Source organism: Scatophagus argus, chromosome 9, assembly GCF_020382885.2.
Source record: "Scatophagus argus isolate fScaArg1 chromosome 9, fScaArg1.pri, whole genome shotgun sequence".
NCBI classification, from domain to species: Eukaryota; Metazoa; Chordata; class Actinopteri; family Scatophagidae; genus Scatophagus; species Scatophagus argus.
The window spans coordinates 5,179,081-5,194,789 of record NC_058501.1 but is presented as its reverse complement, the minus strand read 5'-3'; the positions used below and the strand labels follow the sequence as shown (position 1 = coordinate 5,194,789).

General features: G+C 40.2%; 1 protein-coding gene across 6 annotated transcripts in view; it reads left to right on the top strand.

The window, feature by feature from the left end:
- oxr1a (oxidation resistance 1a) overlaps positions 1 to 15,709 on the top strand; it is a 149,259-nt gene that overhangs the window by 76,366 nt on the left and 57,184 nt on the right. Inside the window, exon 1 of one of the 6 annotated variants that reach the window (XM_046399723.1) lies at positions 8,507 to 8,869. The exons of 4 other annotated variants lie outside the window; for them this stretch is intronic. In XM_046399723.1, the coding sequence (XP_046255679.1) occupies positions 8,713 to 8,869 (157 nt within the window). In that variant the 5' untranslated portion in view covers positions 8,507 to 8,712. Of the gene's footprint in view, positions 1 to 8,506; positions 8,870 to 15,709 lie in introns of those variants that run through there. One more of the 6 variants, XM_046399718.1, reaches the window with a different exon arrangement.

Sequence of the window (15,709 nt, the reverse complement as noted above, 5' to 3'; positions counted from 1 at the left end):
AAATAGCCTAAGGAAGCACACTTTATTCATCACAGAGGTTAGCACACTTTCAGCTTTTTCATTGTAGATCAGAGAGTAGTCATAGCATTTCAGAGAGTAATGGAACAAAAAGAATCATGAAAGAACTACGCTAAAACTTTCCAAGAAAGTTTAAATGTAACAGCCTGTATACAGTGAAGAGAAAACAAAACTCAACTGAGTATTTCATAGTGGGGCCATCAAAATATGTGTCTTTTATTTGCATATTTTTACATACATGGCAATAGTGAGCAAGCAAAAGAGAGGAGCTTTACAACCCATGTTTCAGTACTTTTGGTTTTAGTTTTGTAGAATGCTTTAACATTGTATGTTTTATCTAACCTGTGGGTATGATGACAAAAGATGAAAAAATTGGATCCAAGCCAAAATGAGCTGGAATTGAACTTCAGATAACCCATGGATATGACACATCCAGATGCATGTCCACTTTGACCGCTGCCCCACCTCCTCCCCTCCTCATCAACCTCAAGCTCTCATTAGAATATGGAAGACTTTGCAATGTACGTGCTCTGGGGCCATGTTTGCTATGCACCGGTTTATCCAAGAGGAAGAATAGCTGGAGGACAGGATTTAGCCAGCCAGTGCACTGCGCTGTCTTCTTCATATGGGTCATTGCTCTGGACATTCGCTGGATGGCAGGACTCGGGAAAACTGTCACAAAAAAGCGTAGTAGCAGAAGCTACGTGCTTCAGCTTTGAATGCCTGCTTTTTTTTTTCCACTCTGGCTACACAAAGTAATACTAGAGTTACAACTGTGTGTTGCACAGTCGGGCCTTGAAGGACAAACCCATTATAAAACAGGCTTTAAAAATGGCTCTCGTCATTGGAAAATTCTAATACGACTCAATGCCTTCAACTCTGAAGCACTTTATAATTATTACTATACTGGATTTTTCTAGAGACTCAAAATATCATTGAATTAAGATGACAATATATTAATCATACTCGCGCTGTGTAGAGGGTGATGGGTCATGGTTGTATGGCGTCAGTGCACAGATGATATCTATGTGAGACCTTGAGAATGATATCAGTCTTCTGGTCAGACATGACAAAGTACAGGCTGTGGGCATTGATCTGCCACCTTCAAGTGATTGACCCATGTCCTCTGTCCAAGCATATGCACGTTCATATACTGCCCTGACTGCTAGAATCTAAACAGGAAGGAAGACAATAAAAGCCTTAAGAAGCTGTACAGTACATCAGCATTCTTTTTAGCTGAGAAATATATTGGTAATATATTTTTATGGTTTAAGTTGGGCACAGAATTTAATAAAAGCTCATCCACAGATGATCAATATTATCTGTCAGATAGAAGTACAAGTGAAATTTTTAAAAAATAGAGTATACACACTTGATAATGCTCAGATGTCAAATTACACTGTATGGTTGTTGCATATACTCACCTAAGATTTGATTTCTGCTTCCTTAATTTTACTGTGAAACGATAATAAATACGAATTTGAGTAATTGTATGCTTAGGATAAATTTTATCATCTTTGTATGTCACTAAAACGTGAAGGAACATCCACTAATGTGCTTTGTTTTGAAAGTAAAATTAGAACAAAGACATTCTCATGTCTACAGAGCTTAAGTCACAATCTGGTTAGCTGAGCTGATCAAAAGACAGAAAACAGGGAAAAAAAACTAAAACTAAAGCTCAGAAATAAATGTGTCATTTCAACATTTTGTGGTTTAACAGGGAGGTACAGTATGTCATGTGACTTTAGAGGTGTTGTTAGTTGTATTTTTGAACTCCAAACTAGCTGTTCCTCTCTGCTCTAAACTACAGCAGTCTTCATGCTGGGCCAATCGCGTCTCTACTCTAAGTCCACTCTTAACATACAGACAGAAGAGTGGTATCAAACATGTCATCTGACACTTGAGGAAGGCTAGTAAGTGTATTCTCCCAATGTGTTCAATTTTTCCCAACCCAGATTCTTTCTTATTTTTTCTATTTTCTTCTTCTTCCTCCTCTTCTTTTTTTTTTTTTTTTGCTAATAGATGTGTTTGCTTTCTCACTTCCTGTGTATCTGTCTTTAAATGACTTTAGTGACTCCAACTCTATATTTGATCAAAAATGTAGGAAAGGGAAAAAAAACACATACTTTGAAGAGCCAAAGTTATTTGAGAGGTACAATTGTATCAAAATCAGTAAAGAAAATCCCCCACTGAACTCTAGCGCTAATAAAAGGTAATAAATAATGGCATAATAAAATAATGCCTATTCTGTTAGTCTGAAGAAAAAAAAATCAGGCACTGTGTTGCTTCTCAGTTGATAATAATTGACTCGTGTTTTGCTCCTCTAGTATATCTGTTGAAATCTGTACATCTGATGTTTAGTGGAAGGGAAAACATTTTTTGCTAAATCATTTTTAGCCGCAGGGATATCTACAGTATAACTTGTGTGTCAATACTTTGGCACCATATTTGGCTTAAGTGTGTGTCTTTAACAGAGTCTGTGTGACTCTTGTTAATGACTCCCTCCTTGCATAGTTAATTACATCTTCATTTGGCCCTAATTCATTCATATTCACTCTTATGGACTCCAAAAGGTTGCAACCATTTAACTACACTAACGTCTCACACCTCGATTGATGCAATATGTCCCGGCTCATAATTTAACTGACAAATTATTCATCTACTGCTTCTCCTGGGGGGGAGGTGGTTCATTATCCAATTTAGCATACTTGGGGAATGGGCGATATCTGGTGATAAATGAAGAGTGTCCTGAGTGAGGACAGTTTTACAGCAGATAGAGAGCGTGCAAAACCTCTTGCAATCTTTGTTGGATTTAAGATGTCCATTTGGCTCTAATTTCCTCCCATCCCATGGTGCATTGCTGTATCTGTTGCCGGTCTGATTCTAAAGCCCGTTGAGGCGAAGAGGCTTACATAGAACAATCTTTGTGCTTCTGTTGTAGCTGAGCTATTCATAAGACGCTTTTTAGGGTAATAATGAAATATATAACTGTCTGACTTTAAAAGGAAACAATTACGTCTTTTTGAAGAGTTTAGCACAGATAATAAAGTGGACACTGATATAATAAAGCATTTGCTTTGTTTATTTGCTTGACAATGCCTCAGTCTCATAGCTTCTCTTTCTGTATCCCTGTCAGGTTTATAGTGGGCTCAACCTTCAGTGCAAGGCAGGGCTTTATTATTTTTAATAAATTGCCCTGTATGAAGAGAGCACTGATGCATGTCTGATGCATGTCCCTTCCTCTTCCCTTCCTCACTCATCCATCGCTTTTTCTTCCCACTTGCCCTCTTTCTCACTTCTTCTTTATTAACAGCACACTTGCTAGGGAATAAGATGCATTCATAAAGGTAGAAGAAGAAAACTGAAGGAGAGACCCTCTGCTCTGCAAATAGATGTGTTCTTCCTGCTAAGCCAGTGGTCATCAGTCGTCTGAGCCACCCAGCCTCACGGGGCGGCCTTAGACAGCACAGACATCTACAGAGGATAGATGACCGTGAGTGGGAGCAATGGAGGTGGCGGTGAAAGATAGCCCGCTCTGACGCTACCGGTCATCGATCACAACTAGCCACCCTGTAGAACTGTCCTGAGAGAGAAGCCCAGGCAATAACAGTGGGTTGAATTGTTACAGCGGCGGGTCAGTGACAGACTGGAAGGTACAACAGTACCTCAGTCATCACCTCCTTGTTTTCGGTCTCTCTTGCTGAGTCTTAACATGAAGGCATTAAGCTGAAATACGGAGGCCTATTTACGTCGCTCATTAACTGAGTGTGGACACTTTTTCATCCAGCAGGCTCATTAGGTCTTTATTCTCTCTATCTATATATATAGAGATAGATATATAGAAAAATATGTATATTCTATTCTATATTCATTTTATTCATTTTTATTTTTATTTTTCATTTTTCAGAGCAACAAAAGATGCAATTATTGGATGATTTGTTTGGCTTCTTTGATCACAAATCTGACTCCAGTGAGGAAAAACTCTTGCCCAGGGTTTCCTGAATTAGAGGGACAAAACCAGATGCATAAAAGAGCACAACTGACTGTGACAAGCATCTTCTAAAATTAGGACAGTGTCTCTGATGTGATTCTGTTTTTTTCTTCTCACAACAGGATAATGTTGTGGTAGATATGTCAGTACTGTTGTGAGTAATACTTTAGGAGGGAAAAGTCTACTTCCAGACATTGGTCTTGAGCCTTTCAGACAGTATCCATGACACTGTACCAAAAGATGCCTTTTTGGTGACGCCCATCCCATTGGGAACCGGAAAACCCACGCAGGCACAGGAAGAACATGCAAAGTCCACATAGAAGGGCCCAGACCGGGATTCAAACCTGGAACCCTCTTGCTGTGAGGCGGCAGTGTTAACCGCTGCACCACTGTGCTGCCCAGTAGTTAAACATTTATGTATTATGTTTGCTCACTTAGTTTCTGAGTGTTAGTTTAGATAAGCACATTATTTTACCACAACAGCCAGCTAGCTCATTTACAAAGTGCTTTTTCATAAATTCAGCACTGTAAAATAAATTACATTCATGCATCACATCTTCACATCATCATCTTCATCATCATCACATCAACAGCATTTCAGTAACAGTTCCAGTAACGTGATTCATTTGAACGTAGTGCTGAGCTGTACAACTTTCTGTGGGCACATCTCTCATCAGCTGGCAAAGTTAGCTACCAGCAAACATCTATCTTCTGAGAGAGAGCACCTGTGAGTCAGTAAACATACAGTGTGTATGCAACCTGTACAACCTCACTTAAAATTGTAAATTAGTTTTAGAAATTGCAGTAGATAATCCCTGTTTAAAACTACAGGGTTAACTAGTTTGTTTACCCCTGTTTCCAGTCTTTAAGCTAGGCTAATTGCCTTATGGTTCTGCCTCCAAACTGCACCGACATGAGACTAGTGTCTCTCCTCACTCTCAGGACATTTAATGTTATTTTTAATGAACGCAAAATATTTATAATATTGGAAGTTATTTTCTGAATTTTTTTAGGTAATACTCATCGTCTCTGTTTGAAGACTCATTAATACTCAGACTCACAAATGACTTTTATATTAATTCTGACATCACTTATCACACAATGACCATCAGGCCACACTCTGTAATTGTTGGTACAGTCGTTTAACTGTAGCGCACACACGCTTCAAGATGGGATAAATAAAAATGATAAACAAGGTATAAAGAAAAATGATAAACGAGGTCTGAGTGACAGCAGTCAGCCTTACGTAACCTCTGTGTTAAGTAATTAAACAGCCTCATTCCTCCAGATGATCTGGTGATTCAGCTTGGCATTGTCACTATCTTAACAGGCGCCACACAACATTTGATGCATGTTTCCCTCCCATGAATATTCGAGTCCTGCTGCTGGAGTGAAAAACATGTTCATCTGTTGTAGCTTTGACAGCTTTTGAGAGACGAAGCTTTACTTTTCTTATGAAAATGCCTCAGAGAGGGAGGGATTTTCTGACAAGGGCTGTTAAACACCTGTGATTGCTGCCATTGTCTGGTTGCCTCAGCCTGACTCCTCCAGCAACTAACTGCCTTTATTGGTCGTCATCTTGTTTACACATCTTGTACAGTCTGTGGGATAATAGAGCAGAACGCTCGTGAAACACGGGACATTGCTTGCTCTATTTTCTGTATTTATGCTCCAAGCTCCAGAGATGCTCCAAGAAATGCCTTGTGAGACCCATCACTTCTGAGAAAATATCTCCAGCCATTCCTTTTGTCATACATACCTCAGTGAGTCTTCCCAATAATCACACACTGTAAGGCTTGTTTGTGCTTGCCAGCAGGTTCATGTCACATAAGTGAACTCTCTGCTGCATTTATGGAATAGTGATTTCCACTGTAAACGGGAAATGTCTGGGAGGATTGAGCAGATTGTGTTTGTGTGAAACTGTGTGTGCTGTGTATGTGCGCGCGCACACATGCTAATACCGCCATTCCACTGCACATACACTGGTGTTCACACCAGCATGCTGCAGCTCTGCTTATGTAACCATGCTTGTGTATTCCGTCCATCCGTTGACAGTAGAAAAGCGGCAGCTCCCCAGTGGCTTTCGTGTTTGTTGTTCTGTAATGAAAGCATTGTCAGAATTAGGCTCTAGCCTACCTGGTTCTCAATAGGAAACTGCTGAGATTAACACTCGCTCCCCAGTGCCTCGCTCTCAGACGATGACAAACCCTCACACACAGTACCCTCTCAGGGCTTTTGCTGGCAGCTGCTGACACCAGGAGGTTTTTTTTTTTACAGGTTCTTGTATCACTTTAATGTTGTTAAATAGAAAGGTTCCCTCAACTACTACATTACTGTGCTCTCAAGTGCTGATCTGATCATGTTAAAAAATTAATGATAGGAAGGGTTGCATTTGAAATTGTGCATGCACTGTGAACATATGCACAAATTAAACGGTAGTGTAAATACTTGGCGGAAGACTGTGTAATAACCTGTCCGCCATAAACAAACAGGCTAATTTGCAAAAAATCTATTATCTATTAACGAACTGGCTTGAGAGTCTCTATAATCACCTATAAACTACAGAAAACAGACAATGCATCAAACCTGATAGCTTAAGTTGACCAAACTAACACATAATTTCCATGCAATGAGGCTCATGTTTTTGGATGAGCACAGAGGGAATTCTTTAATTTTCCCTCTTTGGTCACACTAAAGCTTAATTAGACAGTGGTGGAGTTCAGAGAATATTGGGCTTTATAACTAGATTCAGCTATATTGTTTAGTCTGCAAAATATATCTATATAACGCAGGGGAAGAAACTAGTCAGCCTCCCTCTGAGGATTTTATGGATGATTTGATGGCTGCTTTGGGCAGCTGTACAGCAACACAGTATATCACACAGCTACAAGGCCCTGTGGGGGTGGCACTGGGCCAGTTGAGACCTGTCTAAATACACTGTCCAAGTGTGCCAAGTGTACCAGCAGGGCCCTGTACAAGGTCAAAGAGAAGCATAGAGCATAAGCTGCCCTAACTGCAAGTCCATCAAGGGTCTTGTACCTCAGTGTCAGAGTTGACAAAAATCTTTAAAATGGCAGTTTGCACAGTTTGATTAACACAGAACAAAAGTCGCATTCACCTCACACCAATGAAAGGCAGATTTGAATTATATTCTTGTGAACAGCAGCTTGGAAAGGAGTAGTCATCTTTTCTGTAAAAGGGAAAGAAACAGAATGTGTTTCTTTCTTCCTTTTTTTTCAAAAGGACTTGATTGTGATTATCCATATTGTTTATTGTGATTGCTGCTGCTGTTGACTCAAAGCTATCACTGAGGAGGACACTTAAAGCATGCACTACCAAATATAACCATTAGATGGAGCACGTTCAGTTTTGAATACAGCCCTGACTCGGTTTCAAATCAAAGTGGTTCAGTGTGCTCAGTTATTGCAGCTGCTTCACCCTCATCCCACCTACTACAGATGTCGTGAAAGAAGCACAGGTACTTCCCCCTCACATAACAGCTTGAAAATGAACACTCCCCTCTTTGCCTTTTCTGATGTGAGTCTGTGAACAAATGTAAACCAGGTCCACCATTTTCATCATCTGAAACAGCTCAGGAGTTCTTTACACTTGTGTCTCACCCCGGCTCTGCCCTTAAATGAACAAGGCATGTCAGTCTTTCTAGTTCGCTACCTGAGTCTGCTGCCAAATTATCACATCCTTGTTCTGACCTGTTGGTTTTGCACTTTTCTACATTAATTTACCCAAATGCCATCTCCTTCTATTCCTCACCAGACGAGCAGACACTTATATGTCACAAGTCGTCTCACTATGCCCCTCTTGAGTCGCATATAAGCACAGAAGTGTGCTTTGGCTCAGGATGTGAAAGTCTCAATTTATTAGAATGTTATTATGGAAGGAGTCAGATGCATGTCATTCTCGTGGGTCTTATAAAGCCTCACACTCAGTGGCTCTGAAATATCCTAGCAACAGCCTGGAAATCGGTTTGGGTTGAGCTAGGTTGGATATTTATGCATATAATTTATTTATTTGTAAAGCTTTTTTAAAGTTCATCTTTCATTCCCATGATTTGAGTTATGATAACCTTTCAGAGGCCTGCCTCCCATCATTGCTGTTTCTGCAGCTCATTATTCATTTCAAATTAAATGTAAGCTTATAGAAACATTTCTATAAGAGAATGTAGAATTTGGCCTTAAGTAAGGTGTAATTATGTATGTTACTTGGTGCCTAATGATAATAATTTTGTGTATTCAGGAATGAAAAAAACTCCTTGACTGTTGTTCTCTTTTTTGGGTTGTTTTAAAGGTTTCTCTTATAATAGACAGATGCTGCATAATAATTAAACGAAACTGTTCTCAGTTTCTGGTTGTTGCGGATGAAATCAAATATGGGGGACAGTATTTTAAATGTACACGTAGGCCTATTTGCCAGCACTGTGAATATAGGCCAAAAGGGCAGTAGGCTGCTACGGAGAGCCAAACTGTGTCGCTCAGCTTGACTCCGCTAGGGGCAAAATTCTGCACTTGTTGACGTGTTTCAAAGAGTTCCTGTTTCGGAATGTAGAGTGTAGAGGTTTTTCATGCCACGAGTTTGAGTCTGTTACTGTTTGCCAACACTAAGTTTTGTGTGATGAATGCGGTCTTTACAACACTTTAGAAGCTTTGTTTTTAGCTAACCTAGCTAGGCTTTGCAGCAGTGAAGTTATGGATTATCTATTTTCTGTTACGGGCAACAGCGCGAGAGTTGTTAGGGACGCAATCTCTCAGAGACTGTGGCCTGGACAAGGACAGCAGACTGCCCAGATGCAACAGCACCATGCTGGGACAACACACGACAGTAACACTGTCCACTCCCAACCAGGTTAGTCCAATATTCGGTTCCGTTAGCTTATAGTTTGTGGGCGACGACAGCTTCCCAGGGAAACAACCTCCAGCGCATTCCTCCTGAGTGTAGAACCAAACTCCCTATTAAAATAGTTCAGTTAAAGTGTCTTCTTTCCATGGATGGTGTTCTTGATATTAGAACATGGGTTAACATCTAGAAAAAAACATTAAGTGTCACCGTTACATTCGGCCAAGTTTTTTCTTTACGTGTCGTTTATTTGAATAATATTTAAACTTTGATCTTAAGTTATTTCCGCAGCCCTCTGTCGCTAAAATACTGTGTATTCAGTGATCATGAACAGCGTTGCATTCATGAGTTACATTTGCAAATATAATTTTAAGCCTTACTAGATTCACTTATAAGAGAACGAAGATTTGAAGGCTGCACCACATGAATTAATATGCGACATTTGCGATTAGTTTTTGTACGAAGTTTGCAACGCTCAGATGCATCCTGCTGTTGCTGTCAGAAAGCAGCCTTGTCAGCTAAAACAGTGACGTTTGATACGTTATATATTTTGTAGCGCCTTAAAAATATGGATCTCGGGGTCTGTGGTGTGAAATAGCCATACCGAAATAACAGCAGTAAAAACTGAACAGGTAAAAGGTGTAGGCTTTTTTGTGTGTATATTGTTTTGCTGAACTGAAGATCAAAGCTGAGAGGAATCACATGGAAACTTGCAAATCACTAGACCCCATATTTTCTCATTGCTTGTATTTTACATAAAACATCAGATTAATATATGTCAGCTTCTGAGGATCCAAAAGGCTGGATCTTTGGAGGGGGGGGCAAGAATGTTGTGCAGCAGTTGTTGTTGCAACTGTACACGTGAAGGAAGACTTCCTCGACAGAGCGTTCATAGGGCTGAGGAACTCCGTTTGCTTCCCTGCCTGATGTCCTATTTCTATAGGACTCATAACAACTGAGTTAAGTTCATGTTCTCAGTGTTTGCACTTGGCTTGTCCAGTTTTGTTGTGAGGACATGCTGCCTGTAACAACTGAGGCATTCCAAATATTTCAGATCAGCAGGCAGTGCATGCTTAAACCATCCAGCCTGAAAGTGAACAAATATGTCCTCAAGGCTTTTCACATCAGGGAGTATCTCCATGTTAATGAAGATTGGATTTTTTTCCCTTTCTGCTTTGCCTCTTGCACATAATTTATTACGAGAGCCATCAGTGCCTTCTCTGACTTTGAATTAAAAGCAGAGAAATATAGCGCTGTTGAAATGAAAAGCAGAAACCGATCTGAGCTCTTGGCCACACAGTCAGTCGAAATATCACACAGGATGCTGCCTACTATTAGGTAGCGTTAATTGGTTGTTCTGAAAACATAGAAAGTTGCAGAGTGAGGGCACACTCACCCTGCTTTGGTTTAACGTGGAGGGGTTTGCAGCTCATGCAGAGTCATCAGGCTCCGGAGCTTGGTGGCAGGCAGGTTAATTGTTCGATCTAATTAGGACAAAGATTAATCAGATGCATGCTCCGTTGCTCTTGGTACACCATGGATGGCAGGCGGGTTCATTAGCAGTCCCTGTGCCTCTCTCCTCCAGCAACAGAGTGAACCACGGGGGTGGCTTGTGTCTGCAGGCTACTGCCCCACTCAAGGGGAAAGAATGAGACTAACTGGACGTGGAGTCAGGTGGTACAAGTGTGGACATGATGTTAGAAATGAGGTGGGTGCAGAGGTAGTGAGTGAATGATGGGTGGGCAGTGCACTGCTCAGCTAGTAAAACTCTGATGGGCCCAGTGGCACTACTCACACTAACCCCAAGTAAAGAGCCGTGATGTCACCACTTTGTGAGTCCATATAACCTGGGGAACCGTTAAGTGTGAAACTCATATTTCGTATGTAGTTTAGTAAAACTGGGGGTTTCCTGCTCATTTGCTGAATTAAATCCTGTCTGATATTAGCAGTGTTTGTTGCCAGAGGAAAAACAAAGAAGTTATTCATGTCCAACATCTAAGACTTGACCCTAAGATGTGGCTTCAGATTTCCCTCAATATATGACCGCTTGCTGTGGACCAAAGGTCTACCCTTCAATCATGTGATGACACCTGAGGCATCTCCATCTGCTGAATGAAGACTGTGAAATGAGGTTTAGTCACAATGGAAATAATCATTAATGCCATTTAGTCCCTAAATGGCATTAATGACAGCCCAATTAATCTGCTATTTATTTCCTCCATTAATCAATGAGCTGTGTTTAGTCTATTAAATAAGATTATATAAAAATTCTGCAAAATTTTCTGTTGACTTATCATTTTATCGCGGAACCTGACCTGAAAGCATGTGAGTGGACCTTGGAATGTGGCATTGCAAATCAGTTATCAGCAATGTTGTTTGATTAAAACTCATCCTCATTCTTATCAACCTTCCTTGAAAGTACCAGACATAGTATTTGCTTTTATATATGGTTGCCAGCACTTTTGTTGACTTTTTCAATGGTCATCTCCAGTTGTAGCATCAGAATGCCATAAACTGTAAGGCAGTTACCTCAAGCAAACTGCTGAAAAGTGTGCATAAAAGTTTTGAAAGGTCCATGAGGGGGCGTTCAAGCCCTTTCTCATTTGGATAGCCCTGAGTATTTTCAGAATCATCTGGTATCAGAGTCTTGTTCACATGCATAGTTAGTGGGAATGGGAAGTTGATGGGGACCATGATTAGAAAAGAGACAAAAGCAGAGATGCAGTTTTGCTTTCAGCTGCTTGGACAAGACTGAACTGCTACATATGGCATGCAGACTTGTACTGCAAAGAATGTTTGGCACCTTGTATGTAGTTAATGTTGTTAAGGTCTTGTGACTTGATTGCCTGTTTGAGGACATGAAAGCAAAATATAACAGAGAGAGAACCATTAGAGACACAGTGGCAGAATTTATGGTATCCACTGTTAACACTGAATTGTCACACATGCCACAGCATAGTATGCTCCCACAGATCATCCTCCAATCATCCAGTCTCTGCTATAATCAGCAGCTTATCACTCTTGCCTGTATGTTTCAGTGACTACACTGGCTGAACAGATCCAGTCATGCAGTGCTTGTAATGTTCTTTTAGTCATGTGATGTGATTATAGTATTCTGAGAAGAAACTAAAAAGACAGGTTATTTTGGAAGGCAACTCCACAGTTTGCCCAGGAGATAGACACGTGTATGATGTGATTATGAATAAATCTGATATTTGATTGGAAAACCCTTGAAACAGGAATCTCAATTACAACACAGAGGCTTGCTATACTGCCCTAGGTTTCTAAAGCTGAGTTGATGCAGTGCACTGAAGCTTTCAGTGTAAAATCTGAGATGGAGAAGAAAGACTAACTGGCAACCGCGTGACTAATTGTTTTTGAAAAGTAATGTCAGCTGTTTTTTTGTTATTGCACTTTAAGTCTCGTTTTTGAAATCAGATCTTCTGATTATCTGATAATCTATGCTGAGCTAAATATGCAAGGTCACAGCTCTGTGCAATATGTAAGTATTAAGCAATGTATTATAGATCTGATTTCTCAGTTGCTCCAGAATCGATTCCAGATTGCTTTAACTTGTGACTTCTTATCTAAGCAATATTCTCTATAGACCTGCCATTGGTTGTTGCATCTTTGTATGGGTTATGACTCAGTCGACCAAAAAGTGATTATTTGAGTAATTTATAAACCTAAAGAGGCAAAAATCCACTGATTAATAAGTATAAAAAATCTAAATTTCTTTAAAAAGAAGGTATAGAAAACATTTTCTTATCTGTTAATTGTCTTGTGGCCCCTCAGATTTATGTTGCCACCACCTTGGAAGGGGCTTTGACTAAAAAGAACTTTATCAGGTGCTGGAATGTACATAATGTGTCAAAGCACTGCTGATTCAGAATAAAATCTGGACATGCTGTTTCTCTGAAGAGGCCATAAGATCACAGATTGTGTGCCCATATATTAATAGCAGATGATTCATCAGTTCCACGGTGCAGGAGCAGGTTTGTCCTTCTGACATTGAACTCTTCTCTGCATCTTTAAGTTCTCTCTGTCCCCCAGAGTGTTCACTTATTTGTCACTTTTCATGTTCACCCTAAGGCCGACACCAACTCTGCCGCAATTATCCGGATGATTCAGGAAGTGCAATCTGCTGCTGGTGCTCTCAGCACTGTAATAGGTGGTTTTAATCACCTTAATTTCCAGAAAGTCCTTGAGCAGTTTGTCTCAGCACGTCACTTGCCCTGCATGCCATTAAGAGATTCTCCTGGGATCTGTTATGGCTCTGTCAAGGGAACTTAAGGGGGAGTCCCAGTGGAATCGCCAGACCACATCATAGCACACCTGCGTTGCTCTTAAAGAACTGTGTTCAGGGTCTGAACCAGTGACTGCTCCTTGACTTTTCAAGGTGGTTTTGTCCACACAAACTGGGCTGTGTTTCAAGAGGCAACAGTATCAATGACTGTACTGACACTGTGTCTTTCTCCAAGGACTTTGTCACCAAAATGATGACAGCCTGTCCCACTAACAGGGTGATGCATCTCCTATGAGGAAAACCAGAGAGGAGGTCAATTTAGAGATAAAAACAAATCCAGACAAAAATAGACACGTAGAGGCTAAGCTTATTAGCAACAAAACTAGGTCTGTATGACAAGGAAGGACGTGACTGAGGCAGATGACAAGACACATAAGAGGGCGATGCATCCAAAAGGATTTAAACTGGACATACAAGTGGCCACTGAGTTGACACTGAGTTATGCCATGATTGCCATTTCCAAGATGAGGGAAAGTATAGTTGACATTTAACGGAAGGTAATTAAGACCTTTTCTGACAAAACACTAGACACATGTTGTTGTTGGTCATTGGTGATAGTCGTACATACTATATATAGAGTGGACTACTTGGACCTTATTTACCTTGGGGTAGTTAAGAAATTTGCAAGTTGCCATACTACTGTTGAAGTATGAGACTGTGAAAATACATTCTACAGATGACTCCACACCCAGTCGTACATACTGTACTCCACACCCAGTCGTACATGCTGTATGACTTTTTGGAAATTACAATTGTGTAAGTAACATCTCATTAAAGACTCACTGAAACCTTGTAGAGCCAGTCCTGCATGCCAGCTAACTTATAGCTGTCAAGGATGGACTTGTGTTGATTTTGACCTCTTTGAATACTTTTTCTCTTTTTATGAAAAACTTACTGGACTTTTAAATAAACAAATATGTGTAATTCATGGTACAATTCTACATTAACCACAATACATATTTTTTTCTGATATTATATCCCCTGTGGCATACTGGAAGGGGAGGAACTTAACCTCCTTACATGTGTTCATGCACACAAACATATTTGTCTTTTTCACATACTACTGTACATTACAGGCCTGACAATCTTACCTTTATTTTGTCAGTCTTTGAGGTCCTTGTTCTTAGCTGTATGTCTACTCCTGTGTAAGTACATTGAGAGTAATTTCTCCACTCCAAGCATCAGAGAAGTAAAACTGTGGATTTAAGGAGTGCATGGGTATGACTGCAGCTGGAGTTTAAGGGATGTTGTTAAGCTTGGATTTGGGTTTGCAGTTTGCAAACTTCCTCGTCGTAGTTTTTCTTCAGCCTGTCTAACCTGTTGGACTTTTTGTAAATTGGCTCTGTTAATCATGACATTGAAAGGAGGTCTTTTGTTTGTGGACATTTCCAAACTAGTCAGTGTGAAATCATTGTGAAGAGATATTTCATCAAATGACCAGATAAGTGTTTCACTGTCCAGCAGGAAGTCTGCGATTTCTCACTGAGATAAACATTGAACTTGAGCAATAGCAGCTTCTGGAAACTTTTTTTTGTTTGTTTGTTTTTTTGAGACACATGACACGCAAAAAGCCTGGTTTATCACACCACTAGAAATCAGCATTCTGCTTCAAAAAGTACATTAACTCTAACAATGCTAGCTGCCTCTGATTACGAGATAATTCCCATTAAAGATTATCCTGCTTATATAAGTTACTAAGCAATGGAATTTCCCTGGCTTCAGTAAGTCAGTGTAAGTGTTGGAAAGACATGGCTGAATGAGTTTTCTGTATGGCCTCTGGGCACACAGCAGAAGCTTTTACTTCAGTAGAAGCAGACACTCGTTAATCCCAACTGCACTTAAACTATTTCAGTCAAACATTAGGCTAAATTTTGTTTCTGTAAATAATTAGTTTTGTAATGAATGTGAAACCTTATACTGTACAACACTAAAGTATTGAGTCATTGTCTAGTCCAATGGTCGTATGCTATAGATAGTGAGTTTTTATGGGTTTTTGACTTATTCCTTTTGTGTTTTGCTCTATGCTCAGTTTTGGCTGGTGGATATCAATGTGAGGCTGCAGTGGCAGCACTATTTGCAAAGGACAAGTGCCAAAATAACAGACAGCAATGAGGTCAATGATCGTGCTTCTTCTAACTGTTTGTGAATGTTGGATGAAGCGTGCCTATCTGGTTTATTTTTCCGGTGGTTTTAGATGTGTGATTTAACTCAACACATGGTCTAAGTGAAAGAGAACTTATGAAGGAAATTTCAACCGAGTTGTTATTCTTTTTTTATCTATTCCCTCTCTAAGCTTGCTCTGTCGTAGGGGGTAAACATTTAGCACTGAAACTGCTTGTAAGATGAGTTTTATTTTATTGCCAAGGAGAGGGATGGGTCATCAAGTTGTCAAGCCCCCTCCCCCACTACACACACACACATACACACACACACACACCAACACAGACATGTGTGATAGTCATGCAGATGGATTTGAGGAGACGGCGTCTTCATTTCTTTCGTCTTAATCTCAGCAGACCTGTCGGGGTAAATGGAAAGCAAGC